The sequence below is a fragment of the Myotis daubentonii genome, chromosome 20, assembly GCF_963259705.1.
Source record: "Myotis daubentonii chromosome 20, mMyoDau2.1, whole genome shotgun sequence".
In the NCBI taxonomy this organism is placed as follows: domain Eukaryota; kingdom Metazoa; phylum Chordata; class Mammalia; order Chiroptera; family Vespertilionidae; genus Myotis; species Myotis daubentonii.
Genome location: NC_081859.1, coordinates 5,067,586 through 5,088,078, shown reverse-complemented (window position 1 = coordinate 5,088,078; position 20,493 = coordinate 5,067,586). Strand labels below are relative to the sequence as shown.

Sequence of the window (20,493 nt, the reverse complement as noted above, 5' to 3'; positions counted from 1 at the left end):
AATAGCTCCTGTGAAATCCGCACTTCTCTCTGCAACATTAGGGGCTGGGTAGGAAAGACAAGGGGCAGGACCTGTAGGCAAAGGTCAGAGCCAGGGAGCCTCTGCTGACTTGTCCAGCCTCTAGTGATCGAGCCCCATCCGCCAGCTCTGCCAGCTCAGAGATCCTTGGCTGTGGCTTGCTAGTTGCACAACCTGAAACCTGTGAATCTGAAGTTCAAAGTTAAATGCTAGAGTCCCCCAAAAATAGAACTCTGAAATTCTCCAGACTCACAAATGAGGAAACTGAAGCCAAGAGATTGAGAATCTTGCCTGATATTACAATTACCAGCAGAAGAGCCAGGACTTGCTTTCTGAGGGAATGACAGCAACTTGGTCTAGGACAGCGTTTCTCAAGTGTGGCAGTGCTAGTATTTGGGGCTGAATAATTCTTTGTCTTGCGGGCCTGCGCACTGTAGGATGTTCAGCAGTATCCCTGGCTACTGGATCCAGTAACACCTCCCACCCCAGTTGTGACACCCAAAAATGTCTCCGGACACTGCCAAGTGGGCCTGAGGGGGCGGGGGTTGGGAAGGGATCTGGGGAGTCTCCTTGGCTGTAGCCCCACCCTTACATCTCAGGCAGGATGAGGGGCCTCGGCCCTGGAGCTCCCCCTTGCGCAGCGCCCCACAGCTCACCTTCACGAGGGCATACTCCAGGCGCTCTTCCACGGGGCCACTCCTCCACTCATCGGTCTGCACCACCTTCTTCCCTCCTTTGCCTTGAGTCTTAATGGAAATGAGAACAGAGAGGAGGATACAACAGGTCCTTACTGAACTATTTGGCAGCAAGAAACTATGTCTTATTCTTCTTTTATGCTAAGTAGGTTACCAAACAAGCATGTAGAGATAGCTTGTTTTACAAATTTTCTAGAATTGCGTTACTTCGGTATGAGAAAAATTAATTTCACATTTCAAAGTAAATGGAAACAAACATCAGAATACTGAACAGCGTACATGTGGCCTATTTCTCTCCCCTCACCTCACCACAACGCCTTCTCTGGAACGCCCTATACAAATCTTCCACGATCCAAAGCCGTGACTAGATCCTTGCTCCTATTACAAGGAGGGTCTCATAACCAGGCCTGACCCATCAATTCAGACAGAAAAGCCGCCGTCAGACGCGCTCTTCCTACCTGGGCGTAACGCAGGAGCTTCTCGGTGGCCTCGGGGTCCTTGTTCCAGATGAGGTCCTCGCAGAGCTGGAGGAGATCCTTGTGGATGTCGTCGTACACGGGGAGGTTCCCTGCATTCACGATCGCCATGTCCATGCCAAACTGGGGGCAACACAGAGAACAGTGAGCATTTCCAGGGACACCCTCCACCGGGGTCAGCACACTTTTTCTGTAAAGGGCCCGACAGAAAATGTTTTAGGCCATGTCTCTGTCGCCAGGGCTCAGCCCTGCTGCTGTAGCACAGAAACACACAGACTACGCATAAGGGAGTGCCTACGGCTTTGCTCCACCAAGACTGGACTCTCAGAAACGGGCAGCAGGCTCAGATGGCCTGTGGGTTTGCAAACCCCTGGCCTCGGTGAAGCTGGCTGCGGAGGAAGCAGGCGCCCTCCCTACCTTGATGGCGTGGTAAAGGAAAACCCCGTGCATGGCTTCTCGGATGGCGTCCATTCCTCGGAAGGAGAAGGACAGGTTGGAAAGACCGCCACTGATTTTGGCTCCAGGTAACGTTTGCTGGAAAAAATAAAAAAGTGAAAAGATTCCCCCATTTTGCCAAAAGCATCAATGACATCCCTTAATCTTTACATAAAAGAGTGGAGAGTAAAAAAAGCACATCGAGCTCAAGGTTGCCATCACACCTTATAACAAGGCCGGGCATCTGTGTGGAACTGCTGGCTGAAGCATAGACCAGCTCAAGCATCTAGGGAGACAGCTTCCACCGTCTGCTCCGACCAACCCTCCACCTCCCACATACACTGCAGAGACACGCATGCACGTGTGTCCAAGACACACACAGGGATGCTCACACAGCATCAAGCGAAATGTCCCAAAAACGGAACAAACCAAATGTCTGTCAACAACAAAACAGTTAACTATGGAGCAGTTACACCACGGAATATTATACATTAATACAAGTACAGCTACAACTACACACAGATGAATCTTTAAAAGGAAGATGGGTGAGGAAAAAGGCGTAAGAATCTTAGATTCTATTTCTATTAAGCTCAGAAACAGGAATAACTAAACTACAACTCTTTATACAGTGGATTCTCATTATTTGTGGTGATTCTGTTCTACTAGTCACCACAAATACTGAATCAGGAAACACTGGAAAGCCTTGCTTGTTCTACTCACGACCTGAATGGGAGCTACTGTATGCCTTAGAATTAATTATTATACCCTATTTTTATATATTCTGCAGTATGTGTTACACTTGAGTTCAAAATAACATAAAAGGAAAATAATAAAGGGCCCTACATTTCAGAAAACCAATTTACTACCTAAGAGCAAGAATGTCGACCTCCCAGCCAATAAATACATATTCATGACGTTCAAACGACTCGCTGGAGCCGCGTGGTAGATGTGAGCAATGTCCTGTGCAGAGAGAAATCACCCAGACTCACTTTAATGACTTTGGTTGCATGGATAAAATTAACAGCATACAAGCTGTGTTCTTCCATCCCAGTCCCAATGGTGAGGATGTTAGGGTCAAATATGATGTCATTTGGATTAAAGCCCAGTTTTTCCACAAGGAGATGGTAGGCCCGGGTGCACACTTGGATTTTGGTGTCTGTTTCTGTCGCCTGGAAAAGGAGCAAGAGATTTTAATTTAAACAGAAAATGCCAAGCAGCCTCTAATCATTCCTCAAATTATCTCCGAGGAGGAACTGGTTTAAAGACTCCTCTCTGCTGTGACTCCTGTGAGACAACCAACACCCAGGCCAGGGGGCTGGGGACCAAGAGCAGCTCATGTTCCGCATGTCCCTGCCATAAACTGCCACTTCTGAGGGGAATCTGGGTAAGTCTGTTTCTTACGCACAGAGAATTTAAAATAGAATCCATCTGATAAGGAAAGCCCAAGAATAGGAACACTCAGTCATGTCAGCTTAGCCAGGAGTGGTGACCTCCCTGCAGCCACACAAAATGTCAGACTTTCACTAGGTTCAGAAAGGGTCAGAGGAGGAAATGTGAGGCTCAACTCCTAGGCTCAGGTCAACTGCCTTCAGCAAAGTAAAAACAAAGGGAAAACTAAGAACTATTGTCTCCAGTTTCCTGGGACTACTTATAATACTATGGTGCGTACCCTAGGAAATCCCAACATGTTCAACTGGAAAACAGGATCAATTTATCTAAATTCAATGAAAAGGCTGGTTATGAAATAAAAATCTAAAAAACCACCGCTAAAGGAAAATATATTTGAACGGAAACATAAGCCAGTCACAACAATAAAATAATCCAAAATACCTAGGACCTTGAGCTTTCCTATTTAAGGAAAACTATAAACCTTATTGATTAGTAACTGGAAAGACATATATTTCCTGAATTACAAATCTGAATAGTGGCAAGACACCAATTCTTCATTATTTTATAGGTTAAGATTAATGACATTTTAATCAATATCCCAATGGAGCTTTATTTCTCCATAAACTGGAAAATGGTTTTCAAATCATTTTAACATAGGAAAATGTATTGAATATAATGGGTGCATTATAGAACGATAATGGTTATTCTTTTATGTAATTTACACATATACAAATAAAACATAATATAGTCTATTGTGCTATTATGTGATAATTTTCTTGCTAGGAACCTTATCACAAACTGTCATATGAGGCCTGGCTGGTGCGGCCTAGCTGGTCGGAGTGTGGTCCGGTGCACTGAAAGCTTGCAGGTTTGATTCCTGGTCAGGGCACATGCCTAGGTTGCAGGTTCCATCCACGGTCAGGATGTGGATGAGAGACAACAGATAGATGTTTCTCTCACATCGATATCTCTCTCTCTCTCTCTCTCTCTCTCTCTCTCTCTCTCTCTCTCCCCCCTCTCCCTCCTCCTCTCTCTAAAGTCAATAAGAATGTCTGAGGATTTTAAAAAAACACTGTCATATGAAAAGAATCACTTCAATTAGTAAAAGAAAATTAAATCGAGAGACTGAGTAGTGATAAAGTTATTCTTCCCACAGAAATTTCAACAATAAAGGTGTTCTTCTATATTTTGTTAGAGTTAAAATGAACAATTGCTCAAAATGACATCAACAAAAAACATGGAGATTCTTCCATTGTGCTTTAATCCAGCCCCTCTGCTGTATCTGGCCTTGACCTTGCAGTTTGGTCTGTAACATGCAGCACAAACATAAGCCAGAGACCCAGCAGATGCAGAAACAGAGGCAGGTGAGACGCTCTGCTTCCTTTAGTTCAACAGCAGCTCTCCATTCAAAGGCTGCCTGCTCCCTACCACAGAGGCATCGTCCAAGCAAGCGAATCGCCAGGAGACCTCCATCAACTGACGCAGGCCTTTACCCCAAATATCCCTGTTGCTGGCTTCTGAACTTTGCAGGTAAATGAATTTTTTGCTTTGATCTTTATAACTTTCAAAACCACAATTCTATAATTAGCATAAATGTCTAATTATGCTAAAATCAGAGGCATAACGGGCAAGTGAACATGCTTCCCTACCTTCTTATTTGTGGTCACATTCGACCTAAATGGGAAAGCTTGTTTTCAGACCCGATGCAGCACCGGCCGTGCTGACAAAGCACGGGATAACCCAGGACATGGAAACCTGCCTCAGTCTCCTCCGAGACACTTGACCTTGAACCACAGTAAACGGGACAACAGCTACCCCAGCTGGTGGCTCTGAGGACTAAGTGAGATCAACTGCTAATTCCAAGGCGTTAGTTAGAATTACTGAAGCCCAGTTCCCATACCAAAGGAGATAAAAAGTCAGGAAATGGAGCCAGAGGGTGTGCGTGTTTTTAAAAGCACAACACCTTTCCCTGTGGGAGAGTTTCTGCTTCACACTCAGGATAAGCAGGCAGCTCCTCTTAGGGAGCACACGGCATTCCACTCTCCTTCAGCGCGACCTCGCTTCCTACGGCACCGAGGAAACACCAGCCGGAGACCGGCTCCCTGCCTGCCTGCCTGCCATCTGTGCTCTCACCCCCTGCCTGCCGCCTCCCTGCCTTCCCTCCAGACTGCGAGCAACCTGTCTCCTCGCCATGCGAAGACTGATGGCAGCCCTCGTCTCACAAGGGCAGGGACCCAGCAAATGCCCCCTTTCTCTATCAGATCAGTCCCATCAGCTTACAAAACCATCCTGTCACACGTCTGTCTTCACACACACACACCCTCTTAACCTCATGTCCCTCTCTGGTGTCACCCAATTTCCTCTTCCCCTTCACAGCAAAACTCCTCGGAACAGCCATTCACATCTACTGGCTCCAGTTCTCCTATCCTTTCTTGAACCCCCTCCAATTAGGCTTTTATCTCCTTGGAAACAGAACAGCAAGATCCTTCACTCCCCCCTTTCTAAACTCAGTGGTAAATTCTTGGTCTCATCGACTAGATCTGCCCACGACTCTTTAAAATAGCTCATCGAACCCTTCTGGAAGCTTGTCCTTCACTTAGAAGCCAAGTGAGGCCTCCCTTCTGGTCCCCCTCCCACCAAACAGGCTGCTCCTCCCAACCCCCAGGATGGGGCCTCCTCCTCTCTCTGGTCTTGGAGCGCAGTGGCTCCCAGACTTCCTCCTGAGTCCCCCCTGCCTGCCCCCCCCCACCCCCTGGGGCCTCTTCACTACAGCCACTGAGCTCATCATCTCGGTCTAAATACCATCTGCTTACAGGTAATTCCCCAGCAAGGAAACCCTGTCTTCTAGCCAGGCTTTGCCCATGAAACTCAGAATCACCTGCACAGCTAGCTGTGCAGCCCACATGCCCCATAAACATGGCCCGTCCTTCCTACCCACGCCTGCTTCTCAGCCTTCCTCCTGGCAACTGCCCTGGGCAAAGACCCCTGACTCCTCCTCCTTTCACAGCCCACAACCCACGGCAAATCCCACTGGCTCTACCTTAAAAATACATCTAGGAATAGATGAGCAGAGCAAATGCCAGAATTGGAAAATAGGAGGATAAATAAAAAAAATTGGCAAAACATCTAATATCTGCATAATATGCACGCCACAGAGAGGGTAACACAATTCAAGGGGATTCCTACAGAGGGCTGGCTGAGTGCTCAACATAAAGGATGGCTCATCGCCAGATTTCAGAGCACCATGGACAGAGGAGATCCGAGGAGGAACCAGGAAACGGGAGACCAAACCCACAGCTTTGGTGTAGCAGGACGACACTCTCGCCAACTGAGCGACCCCGCCAAAGCTACTCATTATTCTATTACGTTGATTGGGGGGGGTTATTTTATGACTTATAGAAACTCTTTACATATTAAGGACATTAACCCACTGCTATTACTCCCGTTGCAAACAGTGCCATGACTTTCGCCATACAAAGTTCACATTTTTACAGACAGCTCTACTCATTTTCTTTCTGCCTTCCTGAGTTTAGATGAATATTTTCCCATACATTCTTCAGAACTTTTGTTTTCTACATTTAGACCTTTAATTGGTATAGACTTTATTTTAGTATATGGGGGGAAATGGGGCTCTAACTTTATTTTCTTCCACACCCATAGCCAGTTTTTCCAATTGCACTTACCGAATAATTCCTTTCTCAACTGATGTAAAGACTTTATAATATATCAAATGTTCATGTTCAAGTGTGTTGTACACATGGTATTATGGCGCGTGCACACACACACACACACACACACACACACACACACACGGCTGTTTTGGACTCAGCTCTCAGCACTGCTCTGTCTAGCCCGGGTGACACAATGGAGCTGGGACAAAAGGAATCACTCACCTGTCCCTCTTCGTCAAAGGCCATGACGACCACGGCGGCGCCGAACTTCTTGACCAGCCCGGCCTTCTCCAGGAAGTCGGCCTCCCCTGCCTTCAGGCTGATGCTGTTGACGATGCATTTGCCCTGGCAGCACTTCAGTCCGGCCTCGATCACAGCAAAGTTGGAAGAGTCAATGCACAGGGGCACCTGAGGTGGCAGGGCAGGAAATCACAGAAAGACAAGTCGCCACAAATTCCCTTCCAGGACTCCCAGACAGTCCCCCTTCCTTTCTTGGGGAAACAATAAACAGAGGACAGTGTGACGAGAGACAGGACTGTAATGCACCTGCTGTTCTTAGAGCCCAAAATACTCTAAGTAGTTCCAGTCTTACATGCAGACCCCACATGCAGTGGACTGGAGCTAGCCAGATGTGGACTTCAACATGGAGCAGGAACCATGGGCAGTGGCCTAATTCTGGGCCTGCTGTGAAAAAGACTGGACTTCTTCCACAGCGAGATGGAGGGAGGTGGGATCTCGGAGAGGAACCCCCTTAATTTTACACCATCCCAATAAAGCTTTCCACAAAATCCCATTCTCCAAGGGGCCTCAGGAAATTCTTTCCCAGCGGCACCCCAAGAACTCCACTTTGATCTGTAACAGGTGGGCACTCAGAGTGCACCCCACTGATAACAGAAGGGCAAACCCAGAAAAAAGAAAAAAATTACTGTAGCCATCAGAACAATAAGTCATTCATAAGTTACATGGGGTCCTTCACAGTTAACAAGGCACTTTTATCTTCACAATTCACAAGTCAGACTGTGGACACAGAGGGACCACACACTAAACCTGACAAGCCCAGGGGAGGCCTGCATGGCAGCCTTACAAACTCAGAGACCAAAAGTAACCGCAAAGGATGGTCTGAAATTAGAACTTTTTCACTAAAAGCAGTTTGTGGTAGTAGTCATGTCCTAGGCTAGAATCTTCCCTGACCAAGGTCAATTTTCACCCTAATAGAGCCTTCTGTCTTTTGGAATGTCAAAGGAATTTCCTTTTTTCTGGACCCCTCAAAGCACAGGTATCACACCGGAGCGGAGACTACAAATCCCCTATTGTTATTGTTATCAACAGGAATGGAATGAATGATTCTGTAGGAAGGGTAAGTATACTCTTCAGAGACATGGAAAGCAGGTTTCCAATCTATCCAGAAAGCGGGTTTTCAGTTTATCCAGACATCAGAGGAAACAAACCATTCTTGTGACCATTTCCAGAAGCCTGGAAAACAGCCAAGCTGAAGTCACATCTCTCTTAGAAGCCTGGCTTTTATCAGAAGCTAGCACTGAGTGAGAAAACTGACCATCAGAAGCCTCAGGGTTTTTAACTGGGAAAACAGAAAACCAGTGTATGAGACAGATGACAGATCAACGGGGCAAATGACAAAGTTAAATGAGTGACAGAGCAAGACACGCATATTCCCTTGACGCATAAAAATGGTGTACAACCTTGGCAATATCAGGCTCGGAAGCAATGAGTTTGCAAAACCGGGCCATTGCGCTTGGACCATCCAGCATGCCGTCATCCATGTTGATGTCCAACACCTGGGCTCCCATTTCCACCTGCGCTTTGGCAACACTCAGGGCTGCCTGAGGAAAGAAAGCGGGAGGAAGAAGCATGAGGACAGGTGAGTGGAGAGAGGCTGACCAAGGAATCCCTCGCCATCCCCAGCAGCCCTCTGGAGTGACTCACGACCCACTGGCCAGCCTCCCTGACTCTAGGCCTACTCTCCTCCCATCAGCCACAGGAGATTAACCTTACACTCTCTCCCCTGGCCTCATTTCACTACCCAGAATCCACTGAGGCCACTTTCCTGCCATAAAGAATCTAAATTCAGCCTGGAGTTGGGGCCCTCTGTGACCTGAACTAATTTGACCACAAAATGGTCACCAAAAAAAAACAAAAACATAAATAGAAACACTGCCAACTGAAAACCCTGCACACTATGAAGGTCACGAGGACTCAGAAGGGAGCACGCCTGAACAGCCTCACGGGACACCCAGGAAGGGAAGGCAGTTTGGGCCTAAGCGGAGGCGCTGAATGACAACCTGCAGGGTTTGGGTTTTATCCCGGATACAAAAGGCCACCTGTGTGAGCTTCTGAACTGGGGAGGACGATGACAGAGGCCCACGTGGCCGTGAGCAGTAGTGCAAGGAAGGAAGAGGGCTGACGGGAACTGTCAGGAACCAGGTAACCAGGCCACGGAGGGAGGCCATGGAGGAGCAATCAACAGATCGAGAGAGGACGGTAAATGGGTCCTTTCTTCATGATTAAAACAAAGTCTACGTTGGTAGTGGTTTCTGGAAGATCTATTTCCTAAAAGTTGCAAAACCTCAAGTGAGAGAATTTTGATAAGTCATCATTAAAGCCCAGACTCCATTTTAAACTTCCTATTTTTGTAAGAAAAACACTCCATCTGGACGTTTCCGGTTGGTTCTGGTTGGATTAACATTTTGCTCATCCACAGAGGGATCAGCTGAAAAGCACTCTGGCTAAAGGAGCATGTGACCGTCCCAAGGCAGGCCTGTTCTTTCCTCGTGTTTGCGTATGTATTTCAGTCTGCAGCTAACAGAAGCAATGCCACCGTAAGCACTGCCTGATGTGCTCATGCGGACTTCACATTTTCTTGGCTTTCACTTCCCCCGCAAGGATTTGTGAGAAACAAAAATGAAGAGTATTCGCAAAATTTTAAACTTACTTCCCAATGAATAGCAATAGCTAGAACCGGGTCCCTCCCATCTCATCCCACTTCATGACCCAAGTGCAGTGCTTTCTGACAAACAACAAGAGCAGCTTGGAGTTTTCGACGCTTCCTCCTCCTACCAGCCCAGCCCATGGAAACGCGTCAGTTCTCCTCACACTTGCCAGCAGCTCGGCTAGTAACGGGTCAAACGCTATCCAAAGCCATTTCGTTTACTTGCTGTCTAGCCACCAACATGGCAGATGCCTGCGTCGCACTGAGATGCTCACTTCATAGTCTCCCGCCATGATGAGCTTAGCGAAGTTGCGGGATCCCGCCACGTTACAGCGCTCTCCAATGTTAACAAAGTTGGTGTAGGGTCCAATCCTGAAGGGCTCTAGACCTAAGAGGAGAAGCACTTTGAAAATTTTCTGGAAATGCATACGGTGACATGAGACAGGCGGGACACAAACGTCTTCATAAGGGAGCAAAATGTCTCTGTGCCGCAGCCCATGGGATGAGACAGGGGATGCGACGTGGAAACAGGACCAGCACCTTCTCCAAGGAAAGTAAACTGTATGTTGCAGCTACATTTACAGCCAGACATTCAAATAACAAATACTTCAGGACTTTAAATTGCCAATTTCTCTAAAGAGCTGACTCATTCCAGCTCTGAAAAACAAGAAAAAAAAATACCATCATTTCCCTGTTTAATCAAGAGTCTGGGGCAAAAGCCATGATGTCAGAATCACAAGGACTGCTCCACGCTGTCCACACAGACGGCAGCTCCACAGCTGGTCACGAGACAGCAGCTAGAAGCCGATCCACTGGCTTTACCGTCTCTTCGATCCAAGTCCAAGAACCCACACGCAGCCAGGAGGCTGGCCAGGGCGGGAAGAGCCCAGGCTGGGTCCTGTGAGACAGGAGGTTCTCCTGGGTAGGTTCACACTCAGGAGCTGACTGTGGGCACAGCCACTTGGTGCTTCTGCCCATTTATTTGCCAAGGGGTAATAACATCTGCCCTGCTATAGGCCAACTTAGGGGCAAAATTGGATAATACATATAGATATATTACACTGAGGGAAAAGCAACTCACAGTGTGAAGTATCACTACAACAAAGGTCTTTAACTGTTTTGCTCTACTCATATTTACTGTGTCTCGCTAGGGGGGTACAGGCGGCTCTGAGGACAGCCAGCCCCGGGTTCAAGCCCTTCCCAGCCTCTCAGTGAACAACTCAGCTGACTTTTCACAGCCTCTGAGCTTATAAAACAAAGTCAGTAAAAGTATCTGTCCCATAACGTTACTGTAAAAATGAGACTCGCTACAGTGGCAAACATAAAATCAGACCAACAATCATAGCTGCTGTGGTTAAGAAAATGGCTTTGAATCCTTTGCCAAAGCCCTGGCTGAAGAAGAGACAGATATGAAGGAGGAAAATCACGAATACGGATGAGTATTTGTTCACCAACTAGGACCACTCATCCTAGTTCAGGCTCGTGAGTCTCTTTCCATTGATAATGACCTTTACAGCCTCGTTCCCACCCCTGCCAGCCCCAGGGTATCCCTGGTCCCAGGTGAAGCCCTGAGGCTACAGGGCAGGCAGCAGGGCACAGCTTTAACCGCTCAGGAGATCCCGTATCAGAGCCCTAGAAGCATCTCGCACAAAGCGCTTCTCATCTATTATGAATGTGAAGTGGCTGATTTTCGAACTGCAGTCTTCACAAGTATGCAATTTATAAAGAACAACTGAAAAGAGCATGTTTGATGTCATTCTTTTAAAATCTAACTGAAGATTCTTTTTAAAGCAATTTAGAGATAGCACAAGAAATTCAAATCAGAAAAAAAAAAAGATTCTTTCATTCTTACACGTAAGTTCTTTTTAAAAATCGTATCTAAATGGGTTTCTTCTTGTTTCACCTTTGGTAACATTGAAACAAGAAGAGAACCATTTCTGAAATCATACAAGCCGTGTCTGGATTACTTACCGGACAATAACATATGCCCTTCGAACACTGCGGCAGGTGGAACTCGAGGCTTATAGTTTTTTACAGCTTCAGCAATTTCCCTGAGTTAAAAGAGAAAACACTATACCCATTAATTCAGGATAAAATAAAATTACACTAATTTCCGGCTATGAAATTAAGAAGTCTATTTAGCACAATTATGCACGTAATCACATACCCCGTTCCAAATGTGCAGCAGCAATTACACCTTTTCGTTTTCTCAGTCGAGCAGGAAATGAACCACTGAGCCTAGCTTTTCCGAGCCTGCCCAGGGTTTAACCTGGCTGCTGTGTGTAGCTGAGCTGTGCATCTTAGTTACCCCTTTAAAGTCCCCATCTCCCAACACAGCCACAGGTGGAGGAGCGGGGAGTTAGGCCCCGACACACGAATCTGAGGAGGACACAATTCATGCCACGCCAAAAGGGAAAATATATAGAGGTGATTATTACCTGATGTGGTCTGGTGTCGTACCACAGCATCCACCAACGATATTGACCAAGCCATCCATAGCAAAGCCCTGCGTTCAGGAAAAGAAAGCTCTAGGGCAGCGTTTGCCAACCTTCCGGACCTCATGGACCACCGGTTGGCGACCGCTACTCTAGGGAGTTCATCTGAATTCTAAACTCACCACTACCCACTCAGCCGAAAAAATCCTACATTTCCTGAATAACCAACTTTCTATTAAAAAGAGAGCTAAAACCACTTAACTCTAGATAAAAAGCTTTTACTGCCCCAGGTATTACATTAAAACAGTTCAAACACTATGAAATCCTTTATCCCATTTAAAATGTAATGTTTACTTGCTTATCTGACCATAATAAAGATTTTTTGCCCAGATGCTACGCTGAATGAACATGAACTAGATAATGCATTTTCAAATAACACATAGAGTTTTTACATTTAAATTAAAAATTTTAAAGAACTAAAAATTCAGTTCCTCAGTCACAATAGCCACATTTCAAGTCCTCCAACAACCCCCGGTGGTAACGGCTGCATACAGGTCAGTGTGGGTCTGGGGTTTAACCACAGGCTAGTTTGCAGGACAAGAGAGGAAGTCAAGCAACTGAGAAGTCCGAACACTGAAAAGAGCACCTACGTAAGGTATTATAAGAATTAAGTCAGAAATCGTTTAGGAGAGAATGTCAGTGAGCCAGAAGCTACAGATTCAAGGAACGAGGAAGAGACCGGGGTTAGTAATAGGGTGGGTGTTGGGTAGTATGGGCTCATGACCTAGGTAGTGGGTAGTAGAGGATTCCCAGACAGGAGGTATATGGGAGGGAAGGAGAATGGGGGGGGGGGGGGTAGTTGGGGTGACGATGGGCAGTAAGGAGCCAACCCTTAGGATGGCTGTATGAGAGTCAAGTTCAAGTAGCTTCAGTTGGACCTCAGCGGGAATTTCCCAACAGCCACCAGTACCATCTGGGGAGGAGGGGGCTGACAGCCAGCCTCTCCCCCCACTGCCACCATCTTAAATAGGAATAACTAAGATTTTACTCATTATAGCACATACACTGGAATTTATTTAGAGGAAAAAATATGCTTCTAAATATTCTAAATCTAAAATGTCCTTTCCCTATCTCAACCAAGTGAAAGAGGACTCCTGACCTTTAAGTGCATGGCCATCATGCTAGGCGTTTCTTCATAGTCACCAAAGGTGTTGGGAAGACCTGAGAAAGGGTATTGCGACCATTACTGGATTTGTAAAGGCTTTAGGCTAAGGAGTTAGGACATTTTATATTTAAATTAAACGGAGCATTATAATTAAATACTTGCGGACACAAATAATTCCTAATATTAAACACAGTAAAGACACTACACCAAAAACAGAAGTCACAGAGGAAGATAAACATCCACTATTTCTTTTCCATTTGACAGAAAAGCATCACTACTATGTGGACAGAGCCCCCACTCACTGCCACCTTCCCAGAAAGGAAATTCATTCATTACCCAGCTGCTGGGGCTGAGGTTGGGGGAGTACTATGTCCTTGAAGCTAATGAGCACCAGACACGCAATTAAAAACACAAAACACAACCAGTCTCCTTTCAAATAACGTTTCCCAAGTAAGACGTTAGTAGGTGATTATCCAATGTCCTATTTTATCTCTTATCCCCTTCCAGTTTCTTGCTCCTGGTGAGAAATAAAACTTATTGTGGGTTAAAATGTATACATTTGGAGAAAAAAATGCTGGGAAACGATTTTTAGTCCTAAGTAGCTAAGCAGTGCTCAGAAACATTCACCAGAGCCCTGGCTGGTTTGGCTCAGTGGATAGAGTGTCAGCCTGCAGACTGAAGGGTCCCGGGTTCAAGTTTGGTCAAGGGCACATGCTTGGGTTGTGGGCTTGATCCCCAATAGGGGGCGTGCAGGGGGCAGCCAATCAATGATTCTCTCTCATCACTGATGTTTCTATCTCTCCCTCACCCTTCCTCTCTGAAATCAATAAAAACATATTAAAAAAAAAAAAAAAACATTCACCAGGAAATCTGGCTAACCCAAATGAATTACCATTATGTCATTGGGTAGTTTGAGAATTGCCTACAAATCTCTCGGTAACTTTTACAGACAGTAAACTAGAAGCCCCAAGTTTCAGAAGGGAAAGCGGTAATAAGACACAAGGCTCTCCGCCTCCTCTTTGTGAACACAGACAAGGAGAAATGGGCCCCTCTCCCGCTCTGAGCTCCTCACTGGCTGCCCTCCACGTGGGAGCAAGCACTGTCACCCAAAGCACGGCTCTGCTCAGTGATGGGACCAGGCATCATTCCTCCGAGTCCCGTCCATTTCTGCCGCTTTCAGGCTGAGCCAACCTGTGCATCCAAGTCTAAAGAAAAACAGTGGTCCAGGTCCAGGTCCAGATACTCGCCATTTAGAGAAATCCTACTGGGTGTTAGCTATATACCAAGCCTACAGAACAAACTCTTTCATCAAGATCTGTCACCCTACCACGCATGTCCATGTATTTGGGTTTCCCCCTGTGCAGTCCCTTGAAATACACACCTGCATTGGGATAGCAGAGGACATAGGCTGTTGTACATTTGCCAATTGTTTCAATGAAAGGTCTCATTTCAGCTGCACCCAGAGCACAATTTAATCCAATGCTGTAAAGACAAAAAGAAGTTAACAGGAGCATCCTCTTCTATTCAAAACACTTATGCGTAGAAAAGTTATAATAAAGGAATAAACCTAAAACCAAGCAGGTAATAAATCCTTGATTCAAAGCACTTTTACACAGCTGCAATCAAAGCCACATCAGTGCTATTTTTAATGCTTTTGTTCAGCAACTGAAACGGGGTGGGAGGGTTCGGAGCCAGTCACCCTAAGGTGCGCTGCTGTAGGGTGTGGACTGTTTCCTTTTTGACCCACGCACATGTCCGGACAAGCATCTGTTCACTAAGCATCTGCTCTTGTCATCACCCGAAATGAACGTCTGAAGCCCCGGGCACCCTGGCTCACCCCCAGGCAGTGTCTTCCGCGCCCGTTTCCTGTCTGTCTCTGACTCTCATGTACGCGGGGTTCCCGCACAGACCTACATGTGTATTATATTTGGTCATTTTCTCTTGCTAACCTGTCCCATGTCTGTTTGATTATTAGACCAGCCAGAACCTTGAGGGTAGAGAGCAACATCAGCCTGGGCTGGTAAGAGAAGGCAGGTTCCCCGAAGAGGACTCTCAGGGTGAGTCTTAAAGGCTAACAAGAAGCCAGGAGAGAGGGAGAGAGGGAGAGAGGGAGAGAGGGAGAGAGGGAGAGAGGGAGAGAGGGGGTGGGGAGAGAAAGAGAAAGAGACACACAGAGAGACAGACAAAGAGGCAGAAACAGAGAGAATGAAAGAGAAAGGGTGAGCACAGCTCTGGACAGAAGAAATAAATAGCATGTTTATAGAAAAGATAATGTTAAAATAGAATGAAAACAGAATGTTAATTTTAAAGATAAAAATACAAGCTTTAAAATCCCCATCTTATTCCAAGCTGGACTGCTGCTGTTGTTCTGTAAACGGGGAATAACCAACCAACAGGCACCATCTGACACTGTAAGGGAAGACCCCCCAAAAGGGATGGAGGCGGGAAAGAACGATGACTCACCAGAGTGGGTCTGCGTGCGACACACTGATGACAAACGCCTCCCCTGTCTGTCCAGAGAGCGTCCGCCCACTTTTATCGACAATTGTTCCTGAAATCTGAATTAACAAAGCAAATTCAGTCAACAGTACAGACTCAAATGAAGAGTCCAGTCACAAGGCCAGGATAAGAGGAGCAAGCTGACTTCCTGTGCTCCTTTACAGGGAAGAGAACTGTGGGACTCGAAGGCAGCACTTTCTAAAATGGTCAGAACAGGGAGATGCCGAGTGAGGGGGAGCTGGTGAGCCATGGGAGCAAGGAAAAGGGAGGCAAAAGCCATGACGAGAGCAGCGTCAGAATTCACACATCCGGTCTCCCTAGAGAAGGCTTTCCCATGAGCCTCCTGTATGGCACAGGCCTAGTTTTGATTCTATTTATTCTCTTCAAGGAACTTAGGGACTCTGGGGTGGGTCTGCCTATCCTATATAATAAAAGGGTAATATGCAAATCGACCAAACGGCTGAACAACCGGTCGCTATGATGCGCACGGACCACGAGGAGGCAGATGCTCAATGCAGGAGCTGCCCCCTGGTGGTCAGTGTGCTCCCACAGGGGGAGCGCCGCTCAGCCACAAGCCCTGCGCCGGGCTCACAGCAGGCGAGCACAGCGGCAATGGCGGAAGCCTCTCCCGCCTCTGCGGCAGCACTAAGGATGTCCGATTGCTGCCGAGCAGGCCTAAGCTGTCAGTCAGACATCCCCTGAGGGCTCCCGAACTGTGAGAGGGTGCAGACTGGGCTGAGGGACCTCCCCCCACCCCAGTGCACAAATTTCATACATTGGGCCTCCCTCTAGTTGATTAATAAATTGGCAATCTGCTGTCTTCAGTGTGGGGAACTTCACAGCCAGCATGTAAGGCCACCCCTCAGGGTCCTAAGGAGAGTGCCTCCCTAAGCCTCTGGCTTCAGGAGACAATTCAGCCAGACCACTCTGTCTCCATCAACCACTTCTAGAATCGTGTTCTTTGTCTCAAGGTGGTGGTAGGAGGGAGGTGAACAGAAAACTTAAAGTAAGTGGTTCCTAAAAGATACTATCAGTAGTTCTATGCAAGGAAAAAAAAAACCCTACCCTCAAATGACAATATTCATAAAAAAACAAAAATCAACACTTTAGACTTACAAAGATGGGCCGGGGAGCATAGGTCTCTTCAAAAAGGTTCTGGAGTGCAAACAAGGCTGCCTGTCAGGGAAAGAGAGTATCAGTGGGTTCCAAGGTGGCTGCAGAGGCGGGAGCGCCACTCCCCTGCTCCCAGCCCCAGGCGGGAGTTACAGCTCAATTACAGAGCAATCAACCTGAATAACCCACTGAAGGGAGCTGAACTGAAACATGATAACCAAGGATTTACAGAGGAAGCCCCGGAGACTGGGAGAAAGGGCCAGCACCCACACCCAGGAGCAGTGGCAGCTGGGAAGCTGGAGGGATCCCCAACCCAGAGCAACAGAGATGGGATGAGGAGCCCACAGAGCATCTGGTAGTGAAATCAGTGGGGACTCAGTCTACCTGGGAGACCCAGACGCCACCTTCCCAGGGAAGAGCACTCCTGTTGCTACAGCACTGGAGTGGGGCGGGCACTACCTGGTACCCGACTGCTGGTGAGGACCCCCGAGTGCGGCCCTGGGCGGCGGGGCTTGGCGCGATCGGCCGAAGCCCTATTCTTGCAGGAATCTTCCTCCAACGGGCCTCTAGTACCATTATAAAGCTAAATCAGCCCTAGCTAGTCTGGCTCAGTGGACAGAGCGTCAGCCTGTGGACTAAAGGGTCCCAGGTTCGATTCAGGTCAAGGGCACATGCCGAGTTGCAGGCTTGATCCCCAGTAGGGGGCATGCAGGATGCAGTGGATCAATGATTCTCCCCATCATTGATGTCCCCCCCGCCCCCCCAGCTTCCTCTCTGAAACGTAACTATATGACCATCACCACCATATAGAAAGTCAAACACCAAACTGGAGACAATATTAGCTACTCATCACTGTCAAGGTTGATTTCCTTAGGGAAAGACAATAAAAAAGACCAAAAGTCCAACAGAAATAAGGCACAGAACACACATCACAGGACAGAAAATCTAAATGGTTGTAAACTTTAAAAAGATGCTCTATTTCATTTCTAGTCAGAAAGACACAAAATGAAAACTATAGCAGGGAAGCATTTTTTACCCATCAAACTGGAGGAGATCCAAAGTGTAACAATAGACGGTGTTAGCCAGGGCGTGAGAAACCTGCGCTGCTCTATGACTGGGTTTACAAGAGCACATCTCCAGGAGGCTAACTTGACACTAAAGATTAAAACTAACAATGCACAATCCTCTGACCTGGCAATCTCACTTGTAGCGAGTGATCCTCTAGGTCCACCGTGCAAAAACAGCAGGTAGGAATTGATGGTCGCCAGATGGGAGGGAGTGGTGGGGATGAGTAAGAAAGGTGAAGGGGTTAAGAAGCACAACTTGGCAGTTATAAAATAGTAACCAGGATGCCAAGTGCAGTCCAGGGAACACAGTCAGTAATATTTTCATAACTGTGAACGGTGCCAGGTGGGGCACTAGACTTATTGAGGGGATCACTTTGTAAGTTACAGAAGTATCTACTCACTATATTGAACAGCTAAAACTAATATTATAACGGATGTCAACTGTAATTGAAAAATTAAATAAGCAAACAAATAAATGAGAAACACAGGCATAAGGACATTTACTTTTCACTCCATATACCTATGTGCCTTTGCACACATGTAAGGAATACAGACGCACACCCCCGCGCTGATGCCTGTCAGGACTCCACACTGGTGACAAGCAGTTGTCCCCAGGAAATAGGAGGTAGAAGGGTATTACTTTTTACTACATATATTTATGAGTCTTTTGAATTTAGAACCATGTATGTGTACTTATCACCTATGCATAAATGCACATAGAGTAGCTATATATGAAAATATTTACTTTCATAATTTAAAATAAATTTACCAAAAAAAAAGTCGAAAAGATAACCTTTTGAAGTTTTTTTCATTCTACTGGCCTCAGAAATAGTCAAGAATAAAACGGAACAAAGGAATTTCATTTAACTTTAAAAATAGCTATCATTGCCCTAGCTGGCTTGCTTAGCGGATAGAGTGTCAGCCTGTGGATTGAGGGGTCCCAGGTTTGATTCCAGTCAAGGGCACATGCTTGGGTTGCGGGTTCGATCCCCAGTGGGACTTACAGGAGGCAGCCAGTCAATAATTCTCTCTCATCATGGATGTTTCTATCTCTCTCTCCCTCTAGCTTCCTCTCTGAAATCAATAAAAATACTTTTTTAAAAAAATAGCTATCATTGTCTTCTCACTACATTAGGGATTCATCACAGCCCTTCCCTCACCGCCCCTCAGACCCTGCCCCCTTTCCTCCCTTAACTCACCTTGGCATTGGCAGTGTCAAAAATAGTTTCAACGAGTAAGATATCGACCCCACCGTCTAGGAGCCCTTGGGCCTGCTCTTTGTATGCCTCAACAAGCTCATCAAAAGCTGCAAAAAATAAACCACACCCAGGACATCAGTCAATATCCCCTGAATGGCCCGGACGTGCTGAGTTCGGGCCCAGCACCTGTGAACTAAATACTGCTGGTTTGTGATGCATCGTTTAAGGACAGTGACACCTTTTGTAAGAAACCAAATGCAGAAATACGGCGGTGATAGAAGTTAAACCAGTAACTGAACACAGTTGCTCCTAAACACCTGCACGAGGTCTGCACGTCCACCACGTGTGAGCTGAGAAAGAGCGAGCACGCGGGAAGCCAGGATTTCCTGAGCCCTGGACCTACTATACTTTAGAGCGCTCTAGGGCAGGTCCTTCTTTCCAGGGATGGCTTTGATCAATTCACAGGGATGAGCGTGAGGAGTCACACAGAAACATATCACACAGGGCGAGTCATGGCCTCTCACTCTCTGCGGGAGAATCAAAGGCTGCAGTTCCGTGGATTTGGCTCCTGCCCTCTGACACCAGCTGTCAGAGAAAACGCCTGCCTGACGGGCAATTTCCATCTCAAACAAAAGTGTCCAATCACGCGTAGGTAAGTTTTGTCAGAAACACCTTGAGCTCTCTATTTCCATCTGAGAGGCCATCCCTCTCCCCATTTCACTGCCCAACCACGAGAGAAGATGCCGGCCACTCGGCAGAGAGGCCTGAACGGCGAGTTACGCTGCTGTCCGTGTCCTTCACCTTCCACAGCACGAGAGGAAGGCAGAGGGAGCGCCTCACTGCCGTGCCGAGACCGAGCACATCAGAGGGAGCCACCCTGGTGACCACGTGTGGAAGCACAGCATGGCAAGTCCTGTGGCCAAAACCCTACAAACCACACTTGCCTGAGCTTGTCATCGACACATAACCATCACCATTCATAGTATCATGACTATCCAGCTCTGAAAGTTCAATGGTTTGTTTTTAGTAGTCTCATGCTTAAGAAATTCACCTAGATTTCTAAGATTTCTTGGTAAAATCTCAATGCAAGTATGCTTATATATGTGATAGTTTATCATTTTATAATGCTAATATGCTTATACAGTTTGGACTGCTTTGTGATAAATAAAATGGAGGTCTAGTGGGGTTTTCTCTCATTGACCAAGGCTGGGTGTCCATAATTTCTCAACTTGTCATTTTAAAGCTTTAGTTTGATTGGTCTTATTTCCAGAGCTGATAAAGAACACAACACCAGGTACATTCGAAAACAAGTTAAATTTTTTTAAAAAACCCACAACAAAACACACACACAACTGCTAACTTTCTTTTGCAACGTATACTATAT

The 20,493-nt window shown here is 46.7% G+C and overlaps 1 protein-coding gene across 1 annotated transcript in view; it reads right to left on the bottom strand.

Annotated features, from left to right (window-relative positions):
* Window positions 1–20,493, bottom strand: part of MTR (5-methyltetrahydrofolate-homocysteine methyltransferase) — a 41,350-nt gene that overhangs the window by 15,931 nt on the left and 4,926 nt on the right. Inside the window, 14 exon segments of the mRNA XM_059677581.1 lie at window positions 675–764; window positions 1,172–1,312; window positions 1,607–1,723; window positions 2,614–2,793; window positions 6,907–7,092; window positions 8,385–8,525; window positions 9,907–10,019; window positions 11,603–11,682; window positions 12,070–12,137; window positions 13,226–13,287; window positions 14,613–14,713; window positions 15,695–15,789; window positions 16,847–16,906; window positions 19,110–19,216. Coding sequence (XP_059533564.1) covers window positions 675–764; window positions 1,172–1,312; window positions 1,607–1,723; window positions 2,614–2,793; window positions 6,907–7,092; window positions 8,385–8,525; window positions 9,907–10,019; window positions 11,603–11,682; window positions 12,070–12,137; window positions 13,226–13,287; window positions 14,613–14,713; window positions 15,695–15,789; window positions 16,847–16,906; window positions 19,110–19,216 — 1,541 coding nt within the window.